Consider the following 21,592-nt stretch of genomic DNA (forward strand, 5'->3'; position numbering starts at 1 on the left):
TTATAAATTTCACCTTCCCTGTAAAGACAAGCACTTCACAAGAAAATATGGACCAAATTTTATCGAATGTGTGAAGTTTGTATCTAAGTAATCTTTAAATTATATCTCGTGTATGGTTACTTTCTACTAAGCCAATTTTCAATTTTTCTACCGTCACGGAGCACCCGGGAAATATTTTTGAATTCTTACTTCTTCGCTGAGACACGAAGTTCACACGAAGTTCACAATAAACTGTGGACCAAATATTATCGAGTGTGTGAGGTGTGTATCTAAGTAATCTTTAAATAAAATCTTATATATGATTACTTTCTATTAAGCCCGTTTTCGATTTTTGTACCAACACGGAAAAACCGGATTATAATTTTTTTATTCTTATTTCTTCGCTGAACACGAAATTCACATGAAACTGTAGACCAAATATTGTCGAGTGTGTGAGTTTTGTATATAAGTAATCTTTATAAAAAATCTATATGATTACTTTAAATTAAGTCTGTTTCTGATTTTTGTATCATCACGAAAAATTCCGGAAATATTTTTGAATTCTTACTTCTTTGTTGGGACATGAAATTCACATGAAACGATGGACCAAATATTATCGAGTGTGTGAGGTTTGTATCTAAGTAATCTCTAAATAAAATCTTCTATATGATTACTTTCTATTAAGACCGTTTCTGATTTTTGTACCGCCACGGAAAACCCAGGGAAATATTTTTGAATTCTTACTTCTTTGATAAGACACGAAATTCACATGAAACTATGGACCAAATATTATCGAGTGTGTGAGGTTTGTATGTAAGTGATCTAAGTAATCTCAAAATAAAATCTTCTATATGATTACTTTCTATTAAGACCGTTTTTAATTTTTGTACCGCCATGGAAAATCAGGGAAATAATTTGAATTCTTACTTCTTCTCTTAGACACGAGATTCACAAAGAATTGTAGATCTAATATTATCGAGTGTGTGAGGTTGGTATTTAAGTAATCCTGATATAAAGTCATGGATATAAAAACTTTAATTAAGCAAGTTTAAGATTTTTGTGCCGCCACGGAAAACCCGGGGAAATATTTTTGAATTCTTTCTTCTTCACTGAGACACGAAATTCACATGAAACTATTCACCAAATATTATCGAGTGTGTGAGGTTTGAATCTATGTAATTTCTAAATAAAATCTTCTATATGATCACTTTCTATTAATATCGTTTTCTTATCTTTGTACCGCCACGGAAAATCAGGGAAATATTTTTGAATTCTTAATTCTTCGCTTAGACTCGAAATTCACAAGAAACAATAGACCAAATATTATCGAGTGTGTGAGGTTTGTATCTAAGTAATCTTTATATAAAGTCATCTATATAATTACTTTAATTAAGCCCTTTTTTTTTTGTACAGCCACTGAAAACCCGTAAAATATTTTTGAATTCTTACTTCTACGCTGAGACACGAAGTTCAGAAAATGTGGACCAAATAATATCGAGTGTGTGAGGTTTCTATCTAAGTAATCTTTGCGTAAAATCTTCTGTGTGATTACTTTCTATTAAGCCTGATTTTCTTTTTGAACCGTCACGAAAAATCCGGAAAATATTTTTTTATTCTTACTTCTTCACTGAGACACGAAATTCACAAGAAACTATGGACCAAATATTATCGAGTGTGTGAGGTTTGCATCTAAGTAATCTTTAAATAAAATCTCCTGTGTGATTACTTTCTATTAAGCATGTTTTCTTATTTTTGTACCGTTACTAAAGATCCGGGAAATATTTTTCATTTCTTTCTTCTTTGCTGAGACACGAAATTCACAAGAAATTATAGATCAAATATTATAGTGTGTGTCAATTTTTTATCTAAGTAATCTTGATATGTAGTCTCGTATATAATACTTTCTATTATGTCCGTTTTTGATTTTTGTACCGTCACGAAAAATCCCGCAAGTAATTTTTAATTCTTACTTCATCGCTGAGAAACGAAATTCAAAAGAACCTATAGATCAGATATTATCGAATATGTGAGGTTTCTATCTAAATAATCTTTATTTATAGTCATCTATATATTTACATTCTATACAGGCCGGTTTTGATTTTTGTACCGTCACGAAAAATACCGGAAATATTTAATTCTTACTTCCTGGCTGAGACACGAAATTCACAAGATACTCTACACCAAATATTATCGAGTGTGTGAAGTTTGTATCTAAGTAATCTTTATATAAAGTCATCTATATAATTACTTTCTACGATGCCTGATTTTGATTTTTGTATAGTCACCAAAAATCCAGGAAAATGTTTTTAATTCTTATTTCTTCGCTGAGACACGAAATTTACAAGAAACTACAGACCAAATATTATCGAGTGTGTGAGGTTTCTATCTAAATAATCTTTATTTATAGTCATCTATATAATTACATTCTATACAGCCCAGTTTTGATTTTTGTACCGTCACGAAAAATCCGGGAAATATATTTTAATTCTTACTTCTTCGCTGAGACACGAAATTCACAAGAAATTAGGGACCAGATATATTATCGAATGTGTGAGGTTTGTACGTAAGTAATCCTTATATAAAGTCATCTATATAATTACTTTCAATTAAACCCGTTTTTTATTTTTGTACTGTCACGAATAATCCGGTAAATATTCTTGAATTCTTACTTCTTTGCTGAGAAACGAAATTCACAAGTAACTCTATACCAGATAGTATGGAATGTGTGATTTTTGTGTCTAAGTAATCGTTATGTAAAGTCAACTATATAATTACGAGTACTTTCAATTAAGCCAGTTTTATATTTTCGTACCGTAACGAAAAATCCTGAAGATATTTTTTCTATTCTTATTTCTTCGCTAAGACACGAGGTTCAAAAGAAATTATAAACCAAATTTTATCAAATATGTGAGGTCAGTATCTAGGTATTCTGTAAATGTTATCATCTATGTGATTACTTTCTATTAAGCCTGTTTTTTTATTTTTGTACCGTGTTGGAAAACCCATGAAATATTTTTTTTAATCTTACTTCTTCGTTGAGACAAGAAATGCACAAGAAAATATGAACCAAATATTATCGAATGTGTGAGATTTGTATCTAGGTAAACTCTAAATAAAATATTCTATATGATTACTTTCTATTACGACAGCTTTTAATTTTTGTACCGCCACGGAAAATCCGGGAAATATTTTTGAATTCTTACTTCATCGTTGAGACACGAAACTCACATGAAACTATGGATCAAATATTATTGAGTGTGTGAGGTTTGTATCTAGGTAATCTCTAAATAAAATCTTCTATATGATTACTTTCTATTAAGACGTTTTTTTATTTTTGTACCGAACGTAAAATCAGGGAAGTATTTTTGAATTCTTACTTCTTCGCTTAGACATGAAATTCACAAAGAATTATAGACCTAATATTATCGAGTGTGTGAGGTTTGTATCTAAGTAATCTTTATATAAAGTCATCAATATAAATACTTTAATTAAGCACGTTTAAGATTTTTGTGCCGCCATGGAAAACCCGGGAAATATTTTTGAATTCTTTCTTCTTCACTGAGACACGAAATTCACATGAAACTATTAACCAAATATTATCGAGTGTGTGAAGTTTGTATCTAATTTCTAAATAAAATCGTCTATATGATCATTTTCTATTAAGATCGTTTTTGATGTTTGTACCATCACGAAAAATCCCGAAAATATTTTTGAATTCTTACTTCATCGCTGAGAAACGAAATTTACAATAAACTATAGACCAGATATTATGGAATGTGTGATTTTTTTTATCTAAATAATGTTTATATACAACATGTCTTTTGCCACTCAAGCTGAAGAGCCGATTCATAGGTGCAACGACCTTGGCAGCAAGAAACTCTGATTGGCACCTTGTTGACAAAAGACTCAAGAAGTCCCGCAACCGACAGAACTCGAAGCGCTCAGATCCTACGGTGACATACACTTTGGTTGAATACAAACGGATGCATTGGTTGGAAATGCAGTGATTTTATGGGCCGTCCCTTTCTGGGAAGTCGGGGACCTTTTGAAAACACACTTTCCCTTCATGCACACCAGGGGGCCTAAGCCAGGTAACCCTCCCCCCACAAAGTCTTCTCTTCGTCTGGCTCTGGTTTTCGGCCATGCCGAAACGCGGTGCAGGTAGCTGGGACTTTCTGGGTTAATTACTTTATGGTTCAGCATGGACATAGGCTTTTCAAATTGCAAGAGACAAAATTCTACTGTTTGTCCCTTTTCTGGCGGGAGATGAATGACAAAGATGTCGCGGTTCCTTCAGGTTCCCACACTCAACCCTTGTGCTCATAACCTGAAATGAAGGGAAAGGCCATAATAAGCCTTTGTAATGTATCGACTTTATATCCTTCCTTGGTAACTTTCCACTCATTTTCAAGAAACATCTGTTTCTTTTTGCCCTACTGTGTTGATTGGTCGACAATTGATTGATTGATTGATTGGTTTATTTTACTTCGCATTTTGTGCCTCTTGGCTAATTTGCGAAGATGGGGATAAGTGATGAAATGATGAAATTGATGAATGGACATTCACAAACAACCAAGCCCGACCGGGATTCGAACCCGGGACCCTTGGCGTCACAGCACGATGTGCTAACCACTCGGCCACAGGGTCGGGCGGTCGACAATTGATGACTGGCAGCTAGTTCGAAGAACAGTTTGATCCAAGAAGTGGTTTCATAGTTAGCTTCTGTAAATGTGAGATTCCGGTAAGATCACGGAGTGCTTGAGATCTCATTTTCATTGCGAGTGAAATTTCGATTGATTTAGTTCATTTTACTTTGCTCTTCTGTTAAATGTGGCTAATTGCGAAGATGGGGATGAGTGGTGATATGATTTAATTGATCAATGGACAGAACAAACACCCATGCTCAGTCCGGAATTCGAACCCGGCACACCTGGCATCGTAGCACGATGTGCCACGGGGGTAGGCGAAGTGAAATTTCGAGTGTGAAGCTGCCAGCTCGTTTTCCTCTCGAAAAAATTGAAGTAGGATCGACTGATCGACCAAATGTCCAACACAGGAGACCGCGTTTGACTCCCAGCACGGTTGATCTCACATGTGATGAAGAATAAGTCACATTTCAATTAAGGAAGGAAACGAGGTATTTAGTCAACTTTATATAGTAGTGTGCATGCTCTAGAAATAATATGTTTAAATTATTCTGCATATTTTGTGATTTTTCTTCATTTAGCCTCCACCAGGGTTATCAAAGGTCCATCTACCCATAACTTCTATGGGTTTTATTGGTTTCCGTTGCAGGACCGGAACCTTTCTTCTCGCACAATTTAAATTCTATCCTAGTAGTGTATTGTTCCATTAAAAAAGGATACTGGGTCGTATTTAAATTGATCCGGAAAATATTCCTGCTCCAATTTTTAAATGATCCTGGAAAAAAGGTTCTCAGCCGCAAAACAAGGTTCCTGGACCGTATTTAAATTTTACTGAAAAAAGAGTTCCTGCACCGTATTTAAACTCATACGGAAAAAAGGTTCCTGGACCGAATTGAGGCCTAGAACCCATTTTACACTTGCTGATTTTCTCTCCCGGATGGGAAATGAATTTATTTACAATACCTTGACCATTAACAACCCTGGGATTGTTAAAAATTAGGGAACGCATACATTCTTATTTGTTCTATAGGATTTCGCTATAGGACCGGAACCTTTTCTCTCGCACAATCTTAATACGTACCAAGTTGCGAATTGTTTCATTTCAATACAGAACTTTGATCCTATTTAAACTGATCCGGAAAAAGATGTTCGTTGACCGTATTTAAATTCTTCAGGAAATAAGGTTCCTGGACCGAAATCAAATTCATCTGGAAAAAAAAATCATGGACCGAATTGAAAACGTTACAGATGAAGAGGTTCCTTACGGTCCAGAACCCATTTACGCTTTCTGATTTTCTCTCCTGGATGGGAATTGAATTTATTTAAAATTCTTGGGCCTTTAGCAACTCTGGCCTCCACCCGCAAATGCAGACACTGTGGCTGCTGCTTAGGCGGGAAAGTTGACTAGACATACAAATAAAATTAATCCAAAGTTATATAGCGAATAATAGTTACTTATAATAATATCATGAAATATGGAGAGCCAAATTACTTATCAAGCATTTTCTGTTATTTGTCTATCCTAGAGGGAGCAAAAATCTTTTGCCCTTGCTGGTGAACTCCGTTCCTGCAAATTCAAGACGGCATTTTCTAATTTTCATTTCTATTTGGGCCGACATCTTCGTGGTGGAGTGGTTAGCAGGTTACGCTACGAAGCAGAATGTCCCGTGTTCGAATCCCGGCCTGAGAATATGTCTTCTTCGTGATGGTCCTTTCATCAAGTTAATCCTAACTCATTCTCATCTTCACGATTAACCAAAAAGTGTCAGAAAAGTGAAGTAAAATGAACCAAGTCAATCAATATTTTCTATTTCGTTATTTTACATCGCTTTTCTACCTCTTGGGTTAAATGCGACGATGAGATTGAATGATGATCTGAAGGAATAGCGATGCGAGACATGATGCGACCACACCTGTCCAAGCTCCGAACCTTGGACCTCTGGTTTCGTAGTGCGTCATGCTCATGCTTCGGGAGTGGAATCCTTTGAATGAAAAACTATAAAACTAGGGTGAAAGAAAACAACATTATACTGTGCAAAAAAGCCATGTTTAGGTCCTCTAATGAAAACTAGAGATATTCAGTAAAATTAATTTTGAAGGACAAAGCCTCCGAAGTGTTTTTTTCATTTGGTGAGGTGTGGTCATTACATCGAGTCCTATCTAGTTTTGAGAGTGGAATTTGCCTACATATTGATTTCAAGTAGCTTCTGAATTGTCCTCACGATGTTAGGCCATCACAGAAATTTTGGAGTTTCTACTAGGGATCGAACCTTGAAAGACTAGAGCGCAATAATTTGAGCGCACGAGAATTTTGTTGTTTCTATTGCCATCGTATATTCAGTTTTGCATGCGCAAAGAAGATTACTTTTAAGAAACTAGATGTGTGCATAAAATTTCATATATATCGTCATCATTCTCCAATTTGTACAGTACGATGCCACAAAAGACTCGTGCATGTCCCATAGAATAGTGGTTAAGGGTGTCGCCTTGCACTAAAGACCACCGGATTCGATTCTGGTATAAACAATATACATGGAATGTTTATCTTGAACTCATTACACAAACATTTCATTTTTGCACCGTTGTCATACTTGTACGTACACCTAATACCAGCACCCTTTTATAACTAAACCCACGGAAGAGGGTTTTCTCTACTTCTGAATTTTCTTCGAGAAAATTTACAAATCTAAGGAGTAAAGACTTATGACATTGTTCTTGGTGTCTCAAAAATCTGACACAAGAGATAATAGTACATGGATTTTTAAAGACTGTCTAGATGCCATTTAGTTAATACGTTCATTCTGCATTTAGATTCCCGAATAATGGCCGTGGATTTCGCGAGTCTAGATCCGTAAATTTTTGGGGGCTACAGGAGAAAATAATGTTCTCTTCCAACAAGATTATATATATATATATATATATATATATATATATATATATATATATATTATATATATATACACACATACTGTACATATACTTAAGTAGGCCTATATGGTATATTAATAGTTTGTTAGATTTTAATGGTTTGATAGAAAAAAACCTTAAGTTTTGGGCCCCCCCGAACTGATCAACCTAGCTACGTCCCTGTTAAGCAGACAAAAGCCTCACACATTTGATAACATTTTGTCTAATTCTATCTGTGAATTGCTGCCTCTAAGAAGTAAATTCAAATTTCAAAATTTTGGGGGGAATTGTTAAGAATGGTATAAAAATCGGATATCCACTAATTGCAAGGTAGTGTGTATAAAGTTTTATTCTAAAAATTAGTACAAAAATAGCATAATATTGTTCGAAGCAACTCAAGACAGTACAAAAATGTATGGTTGCAAGGTACAAATTTTCCCTGCTTTTTTTCTGGCTGTTTCTGACGGGTAGAAAAATTTTAAATAGTGGTACAAAATGGTACATAAATAGTACAATATTTTGATGTGGATAACTTAGCCGAAACAGATGATGAGGTTGAGACGTTATCTGTAACCCAAAAATTGATTTTTGTTTTTCGACGGTAAATTGAGTAGTACAAAATTATTTTCAGCATTTTTGAGTAGTACAAAAATAGTACAAAATTTGGCAAATGAGGTTTTGATGGAACAAAAATATGGGGTTACAAAGTATCGGAGCCGATCACACCCACCATATACCATCATACCAGCAACATTATCTTCCGTGGGTGGAGAGGTGGTTTCGTAAACTGCCCTGGATGTTTCTCACGATCCAACCATTGTCCTGATCGTTTACAATTGTCATAGCAGATCCATTTTTCATTTGAAGTGACAATCCGATGCAGAAAACCATCCCGGTTATTCTTTACTCTCAGAGAACTTCACACCTCCAGACGGCGAGTCTCGTTGGCCGTTGTCAAATCATGTGGTACCCATGAGTCCAACTTTTTCACTTTATCGCACTGAGCCGCCGAACGACAGTGGTACGTTGTATGCCTAACTCGTCTGCAATGGCAGGAACACTTTTCCGACTGTCCGCTTCCACGGCGTTCCTGAGAGGAGCTCATCCGAATATGATGTTGGTCGATGGCCACGAGGCTCATTTTGCAATGCTGTGTCACCAAACGAAATTTGACAAACAACGGCGAATGGTGTGTTCATTTGCCATTCCTGGCCCAAATGCACTGTTAATGTTTTTAGCGGCTTGCTGAGCAGAATGTCCCAGTTTGAATTCGTAAAGAAAAATCACTGGCACATGTGTGTTTTCCATGGTGCACTGACCCTGTTCAGCAACACACTGCCCGCTGACTGTCTGGGTGCTCCAGCCTGTTTGCTGGACGTATACAGAGATTATGACGTTAGACCCGTGACCTCAGTCAATCCCTGTGTTGTGTTGTTGAGGTGAGTTTCCCACCAGATCTCAAGGCGGACATTTCAATCCCACCAACCCAATATATATAAAGGTTAGATTTTTCTTGGATGGAAGAAAATTTGGCTTCTTTTTCGTTCTTCTTCTATGAACCTTCTTACCTTCATCTTCTTTCTTCCAAGGATGAAAAATTGGTTACCTTCTTCTTCCTTCTTCTATATAAATCTTAGTTTAACTTCTTGTAACCCTTCTGAAGAATTCATCATCTACTTCTTATTTCTTCTTTTTACTGCAATCATCTATTTCTTCTATCTATTCTGAAAAATGGATCATCTACTTCTTATTTCTTCTTATGCCTTTTTGTTAGGCGTAGAGACCTGAACAAGAGCTCAAATATATTCAGGGGCGACAAATGTGGATATAGCGCCACTTCCTATATCAAACCGAAAAAGGACAACCCAGGATCGCTAAAGAAAGCCTGTGGCCCAGTGCGTCTAAAATAGCTAGAGCAACCGTAGTGCTTTGGGGTGGCTAAAGTCAACTATAGTGCCACCAAGGACAAATCAACCAATATCTAGCTATATACTCCTCGCCAGAGGTAACCGAAGAAACAGATCAAAGACCGAAAGACACAGTTTTGAAATGACATCCCGACTTCCTTACTTTACTAGACATTCAATCTATGGGTATATTATTATTTATTATAATTTCTCTTTCAATTTATGTTCCCTATCCTTTGTATAGAATATTTTAATCCGTACTCATTTATCTTTCGTTTGTTTTAATCAATACAATCATCTTTTGTCTCCTCCGATTTCCTTAATCAACTTTCTTTCCACCTTTCTGTCGCGCTGTCACCTGTTGTGGCTTCCGCTAACTAGTTCATTACATGTTAATGATGGAGTTCGGCCGACTAGGCACGTAACACCATGGGATATAATGAGCATAAGTGGAAGATAATTGGCGAGTTCAAGATAGTTGCAATGATATTGGGAATGCAACAAGGCTACACAAAGTATACCTGTTTCCTCTGCATTTCAAACAAATTGCCTTGTCTTTCACCAGCAAAGTGAAAGAAAGGTACTTTGTGGGACCTCAAATTAGAAAACTTCAACAAATTCAGAGTTTGAAGCATGTCTAACAGACAAAGGAAAAATAACATGGATATAATGTTATATGCAATATAAATTGCAAAAATGCTATTATATTTTTTGAAAATAAGTATTATATAACAATTCTGTGTGCGAGTATTATGTCAGATATCACATTTATAACTTTTAAACATAATATACTAGGTTTCGAGAAAGGATTAAATTATTCCATGAGTTCACTCAGTATTCGCCTTAAAATTGCAATAATTTAGATAAAATTAAAATCAAGATTACTCGTAAGCTATCCCTGACAGAGAAAATCTAAATACAGATTTGAAATCAGCTCAAAATATGCAATCAGAACTTTTTCCTCCAGAAAATAGAAAGAAGTTTTGTTTTTATGTAGAACAGTGAAATTGACGACACCTTGCCGCACCCAGTGAATAAGTGGAAGAGTGAGATCAACCCGGATACACCGCTGGGAAGCTTAGACTATAATTCATGAATGAGCAAATATTGGAGTTCCGACTCTATCCAGAGTTCATCGAGGGAATATAATTTCAAGTGCTGAAAGAAAATACAGCATGTTCGCTTTACAGATAATTCGTTCGAAAACAACGAGAAGACCTTGTAATTGTATAGTTGCCATCCAGTACAGAAGGTCGTTTCACGTCCATTGTAACAAAGTTAGACCCCACCTCACCTTAAGAAAAACCGTGACGCCACGAGCGATGGTGCTCCACGTGATACCCCTGTCTTGCAGGAATGGCCCTGCAGCGGAGTTTTCATTGGAGGAGACTGCGTTGAAGAACACATTGGTCCAAACGATCATATTCCTCCTGACAAGCTTTCCAAAGACCCTCAATTGTGCGGGGCCGTCTGCTTCCCAAGGCTCGTTTCAACAACGGAAACCCACAAAAATCCATGGAAGACGCATCGGGGGATTTCACCGGGATGTCTGTAAAGGGGATGGCATGAATGCCCGTTTCACGTGCCATCCGATCCATGTATGCCTGCGTGGAATTTGCCTTATGACTGGAAGCCTTGTCCTGGTGGATGACAACACGAGATGTGTCACTGCCATAGAGAGAAGTATTATCATGTCTGTAAAGTGGCTCCTAAATATTCGTCTGGTAATAGGCTCCATTTATTTTAGCCTTTTTTTCCACTCTGCGCAGTGGAAGTTTGCCGTTATAGCAGTAACCACCAACAACCATGAACCCGCGTGGAAAACTTTCAGCACATTCACTGACCCACTCAGATCGACCTCTTGCATCACGTGGACGATAGTAGATGGCCCTTTTTTTACCACATCCCGACAGATACACCCATGCTTCATCCAGGGACACCACATACTTCAAGCGGTCCCCTGCCAGATGGCATTTGTAGAGCTTCCGACTGTTGGTCTTCCTCTCCTGGACATGTGAGGCACGCAACTTATGAACTTGAGCCTTGTGCTTCCGCACAAGTTGTAAATCTTGGGCTATGATGCGATTTACAGTTGCAGGGAAACATTGCACTGCCTGTGCAATCACTCTTTGCATTGCAGGGTTTTCACATCGCAAAACGGATCTCACTTTCCGCACAACATCGGACGAATGCTTGGGCTTCCAATATGTCCGAGGCCCACTTTGACTGTTTGTAGCAACAGGTACGGTGCAAGCTTTATGGCGATTCAACACTGCATTGATGCCCTTCTTTAACACATGGAATGCTTTCATGTGGCACTGTTTAATTATCTGACTATAACTATAACCAACGTCGGAAAGGGCACAGATGTACCCCTCCCAAAATACTGGAATTTTTGGTGCCATATAAACACTCACTCACACACCAACCATCGTCTTTGCAAGTCAACACACAGTACTTTCGTCCTAATGGCTCTGGCTGCTCTGTGCTGTGCCTACGTGCTGCTCCCTGGTGATCGAAATCGTTACCATCAACGTGAAACAACCTTCTGTATTTGAACTGAACAGAATCTTGGATTCTGTTGCACTACTGAGCAAAGCATTCGGATGATTTTTCTTCATTGTTGTCATATGATTTTAAAGAGGCCCTCAGCTGTTCCTGGAGTTGTAACACCTGACTGGCCGACGTTTTCAGTCCAGCCAGAGCCTTCCAACCAGGAAACGATCATTGAAATTATGGCCATTTCAACGTGCAATTCTCCTAACAACAAGCACATTTTTTCGCTTCCATACAACCCAGGATACCTTCACTAAAGGTGTTTCATAAGTGCATATACTGGTTGACAGGCGTTTGTTTTGGGTAAATGTTTTTTTTAATATAGTGACAATTAATATTTATGGCAAGGCGAATCATATAGTTAGGAAGTTCTTTTAGAAGAGGAAGCAAAACTGACTTACTCTTTACCTTCATAAGTTTATCATTTTCTTATTCTTCCTCACGAGAATAAAATACACCTCGTGGAAGAAGTGCTAAGTTACGTTTGGTGTTGGAGAAAGTATGGTGTACCACTGTGGCAGAGTGTAAACTATGAATCATCAAGGAGCAGTTTTAAGTAGGTAAAACTAATAATACAGGCAAGCATGCAGCAAAACTTTTAGTTAAATTTTAGAAACTATTTTAAACAACCTTATATGTAGTGTTATGTGGAAATGGCATTGGGAAGTGGATGTTAGTTTTTTGCATTGAGCTTTGGAGTTTCTACCCCGTGGCTATTGTTATTGCCTGAGGGGTGTTGCATTAGTGATGTATTTGTATCTTGAAATGAATTGACAGATGAATTGGTATCATGGTCTATATTGTTGATCGCCGCGCTTGCAAATACACCGTGCTTTACAATGGGTGGGGAAACTGTCCTTTTAGTGGTTACAATAATCACATACCTCACCACAACGGCAACATTTTTTTTTTCTACTTGTTGAACACTTCTACATAATACACAAATTTCAAGGTGATGAGTTTTGTTAATAATCTTTTTCCCCTCCTGTGTGGTTGCGAATCATCAATGATAAGTGGAGGTGTTTCTTCTTCTACTTTGTGACGTCTGATTGAGCGAGCAGCTAGTTGTCCTTCTCATTTAATGCATCTAACCAACTATGCAATAGTCAGTGCTGCAACTGTTATTCTATCTTGTTATGCAAAGGACGCTTGCTTCCTTTGTTGGTAATCGGATATCCTGTAGATGTTCCTTTTAATAACATTCTAAAAAACAAGTAGATGTTTATAGAAACAATGTTCACATGATCCTTTAAAATACATCTTAAACTTTTGATAATTGACAAACAATGTTAAATAGCTGCACGTGATAAACACATTTCGTCACGTCACTTATGGAATTGTAACTACACTCATCAATTATGCCCTTGTGAACATATCCTTCAAAGGTAAGCAAAAATTTCAACACGATTGTGATGAGAGAGCTTCATATTCATCATATTCGCTTGAATGCTCACTTGCTGAATTATAGCCACTTCTTACTAGTGCAATGAGAGGCTGTTTGTTGTTTGGCACAGAACGAATTTATTGCATGATATGACTGATTTGCCGTGGGCTGCGTCCAAAGAAATTACAAGAAATATGGAAGATCCAAGGTTCGAATCCCAGTCAGGACCTGGATGTTTTTGTAAGTTCATCAGCTTCGCCAGTTTCATCACATCATCACTCATCCTAAGCGTAATTAGTCAAAAGTGGCAGAAGAGCGACGGTAAATAAAAATCAAATAAAAATCAAGAAATATGGAAAAAATATCATAATTCGAACATTATTAAAAAAAACTATTGAATTAACGGCAAAATGTGTAATAAACTTTCGTTTAGAAAAAAACATTCTTCTTTAAAACGAAACCTGTTTTATTAAAATCAGTTTGGTAGTTTCTGAGATACTCAACTTTAAAGAATCTGATGGGTGGCCATTTTGATGACGTCACTGAACGTGACGTAATTATTTCTAATGTTGTCTCCCGGCTGATTTATAGTCTTTGATATGCATTTATCCAACCCCCAAAGTTTGGTGCTAGTATCCGGAAGTGAAATACTTTTAGGATATTTGGAGCTTTTCCCGTGCTATAAGTAGAAACAGTGTCGCCAGAGAACACTCTTTCCTCTCCCATCCTTCCCCTTCATAAACATACTTTTAGGTGAAATTATCTGGGTGAACTTTGAATGTCCCTTGTGAATGTCTTTATTATGTTTAGCTTAATTATTTACAATAATGTCATCCATTTTATATTCACAGAATTATAATGAGAGCAATGAAAATGCATGCTATATTCGACGTTATATCCAGGATATGTGCAAGGATATCACATGCTTTTTAATGACCCATCCTGGAGAAAATGCATCAAGAAATGCCTTTCATGGAGAATTAGCAGGTAAATTATAATTTCTGATTAGTTTTGTAAACGATTAAACAATTGGATTGAACATGACCATGATTTTCAAGACGATTCAAGAACAAAACAGAGATATTTATAAAATCAAAACGAAACCAAGTTTTACTGTCCAGTAATCTCTTATTCTTCTTCAAGATTTCAGGAAATTAGAAAGTAGTGTTTATGAAAATCTTTTGTAAATGAGTTTTTTTCAAACATATCTAAATTTTTGTTTGTTTGTTTATTAATAGATACAAATTTAATGTGGTGAAAAATATGATTTTTAGTTTGATCCCGTAAGATTATTTTTCACATTTATGTAACTATTATTTCAAGGCTGAGGTGAGGTTGAGATTTTTTCCCTTTGAGATTAAGATGAAAAATATGCTCATAACCATATATCACAAAGACAGTTGATTAATCCCTCTATAAGAGAACTCCCGCACATAGTTTCCAACTCAGGAAATTCTCATAGATAGTATATCACATTTTTATGACCTGGATACCCATATGAATACCTACTCAGTTTTGAATAACATGCTTTACTTTTAAATAAACACTTTTTATTAGAAAAGTTAGTGTAGTATTCAATGATTAAAGGTAAATCAAAGATCACATCCACATAATGCAAAATAAAGGTATTCTATTTAATAGTTATTAAATGTACTTTGACACGTCCTTTCCTCTTGTTCAAATGTTTATTGTTTTTCCTAATTACCTTTCTTATTCTACAAATGTTTATTGTTATTAATCTCTCTTATTTATTTTGTGATTCTTGTGGTATGTAATATTGAGAGCTATCATTGATAATGTCAGTATAGTGACTGACCTGTATACACATATCTTGTAAGAGCTGTTGCCATGGGAATTAAGAATTTGTTTTGTCTTGACTTTTAGTTCGGGCTTCAAGTTTTAAATAGTGGTTAAGTTGAATTGTAAGAAGCTGTTATTTCTTTGATTGAAGTGGATTTTCTGCACATAAGTATTTATTTTGCTAAGAAGTAAAATATACTTCTTTTCTCTTAGTGAAAACTTGACTTTGATTTGTTTTGACCAACGAACGGAGATATTACCCATACCCTGAGAGGCATGATGTGAATGCTGCGAGTCTTCATGTGAACTTATTATTTGGTGTTTTAGCTAAATGATGTTCTTTTGACTGAAAGAACGTGTCAAGATTTTGGCGCCCAACGTGCGACCCGAAATATCTTGTTTTGTTAGTGTTTATTTTCGTGTGTTCATGAAGTGTAATTGATTTCTATTGTGATGGAAATTCTATACTTGAAGAATATGAATAAGAAAATATTGAGAAGTGCAAGTAAATCATCGGCTGAGGAGAATGAATCTCCAGTGCAGTCAGTTCCTGCTTTCTTCATTATGGATTATGTTGGTGGAAAGTACAAGGGCTCTGGAAACCAAGATTCAAGAAAACTCCAGTGCTCTGGAATAAAATAAATTCGGGGAAACATTAGAGAGAACTCCAGCAATCTGGAAGCCAAGATCCAAGAAAACTCCAGTGCTTTGGATTATCTTTAATCAAGAATTTAGGAAAACAGAAAATTTCAGCAATCTGGAAACCAAGATGCAAGAGAACTCCAGCAATCTGGAAGCAAAGATGCAAGAAAACTCTAGAAGTCTGGACGCTACGTTTCAGGAGAATGTAGCCATGTTGGAATGCAATTTGCACTTAAAGTTGGAGGAAAGTGGTAGAAATCTGGTGGAAGCGGAACGGTGCTTAGAAGAGAAGTTTTCACAGGGTTACTTGAAGCTCACACAATCTGCTTTGGGGATGGGACAGAGATTAGAGGATTTGAGTGTAAAAGTGGCAGAAAATCAACAGAAGGTAATAGAAAGCATCCAAACAGAGATCGTTAACTTACGTGAAACAAACTCTCAAGAAGTGGACTTAAAAATGCATGATGAAATTGCCCTGTTGCGAGAAGAGGTTTAACAATCGCAGGGAAACTTCCGCAAGGATGTTACCGAAAAACAGAGGAATAAAGTATTTGAAAGGTGAATCACCAGGTAATTGAAGACAAAAATTGGTAAACGCTGTAAGTGCCACAATAATTCAAACACTGTTTTCCACGTTAAACTGTGAAATGTGCCATGCTTTATAATGTGGTAAACGTGAAATGTGGCTGGTAGCCCTCTAAGTAGTTCAAAGGGTGTGTAAAGAGGTCACTAGTGTGAATGTTCTTACGGGCTGATGTGGGAACGATGCGATTTCCCAACACTTTCGCTTTTGGTACTTACAACGTTTTCCACTTTTAGTCCTCAATTGTTATTACAGATGACTTAGAAGATACCATTAACAGAAAAAGTGTGAGATACTCATAAAGCAACAAAATGGGTTTGTGAAATCGAAATTTTTGATGTAATTGATAATATTCTTTCCGCCATAAACAAAACGTATTCTGTTGTTGCAATTTTTTGTGATTTATCAAAAGCGTTTGACTGTGTGAATCATCACTTGCTACTAGAGAAATTAAAATACTACGGAATCCGCGGTGTATCAAACAAATTAATAGAATCCTATTTATCGAATAGAAAACAGAGCGTTGCAATAAATAGCATATCCAATAATGGGACGCAAACAACATATTACTCCGAATTGAAAGATGTGGTTATTGGAATCCCCCAAGGATCGATACTAGGACCCCTGTTGTTTTTATTGTTCATAAATGACCTTCCAGCAAATGTTGATACCGCCCAAATTACTCTTTTCGCTGATGATACTACGGCTTTGGTAGATTCTGTTAACGATATAACATTAATTCAAAAAACGGAAGAAGCTCTTACTGAACTACAAAGCTGGTTTTCAGCAAACAAACTTTCTATGAACAACAAAAAAACTAATATAATAAAATTTGGTGTATTTAGAGCCAAAAACTCTTCTATTAAGCAATATAATTTCACAGTAGGGCATGCCGTTATAACAGCTACTAACAATACAAAATTTCTTGGAATATTTATAGACGAGTGTCTAAACTGGAAAGTTCACATAGATCATTTATGCAAGAGGCTAAACACCGTATGTTACCAATTAAGAACCTTAGAAAATAGTTTCAATACAGTATGTTTGCTAAATATCTATTTCTCAAACTTCGAAAGTATTTTGAGGTACGGTATCCAATTTTGGGGAAACTCGGCTCAATCGCAGAGGATTTTTAAAATTCAAAAAAGAGCATTGCGTATTTTGGCAAATGCACATAAAACTGATACATGTAAACCGCTTTTCAAAAAATTACGTATATTAACACTTCCAAGTCTGTACATACTTGAAACACTTACTTTCATACACGAAACAAAATCGAACTATCCAAGGGCAAGGACAGTTTACTTTCCATTGGTAGATATGGTTCTGGGGCAAAAGTGGCAAGAAGTGGGAAGGCAACTGCTCCTCATGCCCCCTCTAATCGCCACCTCTGGTCGCTGGTATAATTTTGAAGTCCGTTTTTTGATAAATCAAGGAGCACCTTAGGATAAAAAAAAACTATTTTGTTAAAGAATACCAGACAAAAAGATAACTTCCACATTCCCAAAGTGCGGCTAACTGCATTCCAAACAGGACCTTTTTACTCAGGCATCCAGTTATACAATATATTACCAAAAAGTTACAAAAATTTTGAGAGAACCACAATCTTTAAAAGTAAAGTGAAAAAATTGTTATTGGAATACACATTATATTCAGTTCAAGAATTTCAAGAATTAACTAACTTTATAAAATAAATTTAGATTGTATACACTATATAACATGTACTTTTACAGCACTAGTTCACTTCAACAAATAATTTGTCATTGTGTGTTTTACTATTATATTATGTTATATTATTATTAAAAAAAATTGCCAAATTGATGTATAGATATATATGTGTGCGATGTCAACATGTCTTTTGTAATGTACATGCACCAATGCCCCCAGGGGTACTATTGGTGTGAAAATTGCTCAATAAACTCAATAAACTCTAGCGGTCACCAGGGATACTATCCATCAATACCTACAACACACACACAAAAAAACAGTTACTAGCATATCGTTGTACATTTTCAGGGCACTTGTTACCTTACTTTTTGATTCTACCTTGTAGATGACCATGCCTGCGCTCATTGTTCAAAATGGACATGTTTGTTTATCATTTCTGAGGATCACTATTCCGCAGATAATATTTTATTGGCTGGAGTTTCGAAAGTGCACGTCCTGCAGAGGTCACAGCGACGGGTAAAGTGAGGAAAATCAAAGAAGCAGTAAATAAATGCGGAAAAGAAGTGCAATAGTTGTGTTCCAAGATGAAAGTAGTGACGTCCCGAATGGTCTCCACTTTTGTGATCAGAGGCGTGACAACTCGGGATTGGTGGGAATCATAAATACCCATTTGTCCAAGTATTTATAAAAATGAACGTAAACCCCCCTTTTGCAAATTCTGGGCTCGCCACTCTTCCTGATATCTTCCATTGTATAGTGTCTGAATGTATTTGGTGTTCGAGATTAGAACTAACATCGCTGGCAATGGCGTCGATTGGGATCCAAAACTATGGATGCAAGGTGCCAAGACTGGTGGGCAAGGACAGTTTACTTTCCATTGGTAGATATGGTTCTGGGGCAAAAGTGGCAAGAAGTGGGAAGGCAACTGCTCCTCATGCCCCCTCTAATCGCCACCTCTGGTCGCTGGTATAATTTTGAAGTCCGTTTTTTGATAAATCAAGGAGCACCTTAGGATAAAAAAAAACTATTTTGTTAAAGAACCTCAAAGCCTCTGTTCTATCTTGCTGCGTTCCGCTGCACGAGCATTTAGTACAAGCCTGTGTTACTTAATATATGATAAACTTGCTGATTACCCGGCGTTGCCCGGCTGTTTAATGAATTCTAACTGTAGCGTAAAATGTAAGTAATTTTATTTACAGGTATTTAAAAGTATAAGTACAGTATACAAATTATAAAGTAATATATTTTACAAATTCACTGTAATATAAATTAACAACAATTTATGAACAACATTTTTAGTTCTACCTCAAAGACCAAGAATAAATAAATTGAACGGCATTAAGAGTGTCACTATTCATCTTAGCGACCTCGTAAACTATTGATTCCACACTAATATCGGTCGTTTAACATATCACCCCTTGTCACCACCAACCCTAGGGGTGCCAGAGGTGTCTTGGAGTTGAACGGCATTGGGAGTGTCACTATTTATCTTAGCAACCCCGGAAACTCTGGATTCCACACTAATATCGGTCGTTTTACATTTCACCCCATTCCACCCCACCCCTAGGGGTGCCAGTGGTGTCTTGGTGTTGAACGGCATTGGGAGTGTCACTATTAATTTTAGCGACCCCGGAAACTCTGTATTCCACACTAATATTGGTCGTTTTACATTTCACCCCTTTCCACCCCACCCCTAGGGGTGCCAGTGGTGTCTTGGTGTTGAACGGCATTGAGAGTGTCACTATTCATCTTAGCAACCCCGAAAACTATGGATTCCACACTAATATCGGTCATTTTACATGCCACCACTTTCCCACCCACACCCCAGGGGTGCCAGGGGTGTCTTGGAATTGAACGCCATTGGGAGCGTCACTATTCATCTTAGCGACCTTGAAAACTATTGATTCCACACTAATATCGGTCATTTTTTATTATTTTTACATGTCACTCCCTTCTCACCCCACCCCTAGTGGTTCCAGTGGTATCTTGGAGTTGAACGGCATTGGGAGTGTCCCCATTCATCTTATCGACCCCGAAAACTATTGATTCCACACTAATATTGGTCATTCTCGATTATTTTTATATGCCACCCCCTCCCACTCTCACCCCTAGGGGTGTCAGGTGTGTCTTACCCCCACAGTATTTCTTTAGAGATTGCAAGTAATACGTGTTCCAAGTTTGGTTGAAATCGTTCCAGGCATTCCAGAGTTATCCCTGAACAAACATACATACACACATACATCTATTTTTATGTATATAGAGATAAGTGATAAATTATTTTTTTCTCCAAGTTCATCTTTATTTAACTGTAGAACAAAAAAGAAAGGAATATTCAATTATTTTTTTTTTAAAAAAATAAGTTGGATGGGGGCATATGTCCCCCGCCCCCAAAGCTTAAAGCAACATTTGCACCATGTACAACGTTTGCTGAGCACACCAATCATTCTAAGTTGCTTAACTTCAATAAAATAAAGATTGTGTTAGATTTATCAAAAATCACAATAAATTGAGTTCTGATTACAAAAGATGTGACTGGTGGGAACAGAAGCGTAGCTTAACCTTAAAACAGTTCTTGTGATGAGCGCAGAAGAAGAATGATCACCCCCTCAAGCCTTTAATTCGCCCTTGCAGCAAGCTAATACGGTTGATATTTGTTGTTTCCCAATTTTTTTTTTTATCGTTGCCCTACAGTGGTCCTGGGGTTAATGCGTGATTACCTTTCGTCGCAACCTCCCCCTTCCTTCGTCATCTTTACCTCTCGTCGCCTCCTATCTTTCGTGTCCCTCTAATCTTTCGTCGGTTCCTATCATTAATCACACCCATTCTTATCTTTATTCGTCTCTGTCTCACGTCGCCCTCTCTGTCTCCCTCTATACCGCTCTTGTATGTTTCTTAATTAGCACTATCTGTGTTACATTCCAACTGTATAAAGTATGTATCAATATATGAACAAATAAAATAGTTCCTGGGTGAATGTCGGCAACAACGCCCTCTCCGGCCCACCTTTAATCCGCCCTTGTGTTACAAGCTTTATGAAACTAAATGTCACCTTTCGATAACAACCTCTTCCTCGTAACCTCACTGTTAACTCTTAACTCGAAACACAAGCTGATTTCTTAGTATATTATTTAAGAATGTTCCAAAGTTACAATTAGTAGCTACATACTTAAGACAAAATATATATTGTGACATGTGACACAGGTGGACGTAACACTTGCTTCAAAAGATGAAGACGGTACCTCTCTACGACTACATTATGATTAGGTTGAAAATGATCCAACAATACTCATGAAGAGAGAAGCTTATCAGATTTTTATTCATATGAAATCTGGTGTGTGGTACAAAAGTTGAGAACTGAACAGTTGCTTACATTTATTTATAATTCATGTCCCTGGACTTGCAATAAAAGATGAGATCGAGAATGAGACAAGCTTCCTAATTCATAAAACAAAATGTTATTATGTTGCCCTGAATATGTGAAATTACAATCAATTTCGATAAAGCTAAATGAGAAATTCTG

The 21,592-nt window shown here is 36.7% G+C and overlaps 1 protein-coding gene across 1 annotated transcript in view; it reads left to right on the forward strand.

The window, feature by feature from the left end:
• Positions 1-21,592, forward strand: part of LOC145988917 (atlastin-3-like) — a 284,911-nt gene that overhangs the window by 60,443 nt on the left and 202,876 nt on the right. The window contains exon 6 of the mRNA XM_083124215.1: positions 14,231-14,366. Within this exon, the coding sequence (XP_082980341.1) occupies positions 14,231-14,366 (136 nt within the window). The remainder of the gene's footprint in view (positions 1-14,230; positions 14,367-21,592) is intronic.

This window comes from Lepisma saccharinum, chromosome 6 (genome assembly GCF_977018435.1).
Source record: "Lepisma saccharinum chromosome 6, izLepSacc3.1, whole genome shotgun sequence".
Lineage (NCBI taxonomy): Eukaryota > Metazoa > Arthropoda > Insecta > Zygentoma > Lepismatidae > Lepisma > Lepisma saccharinum.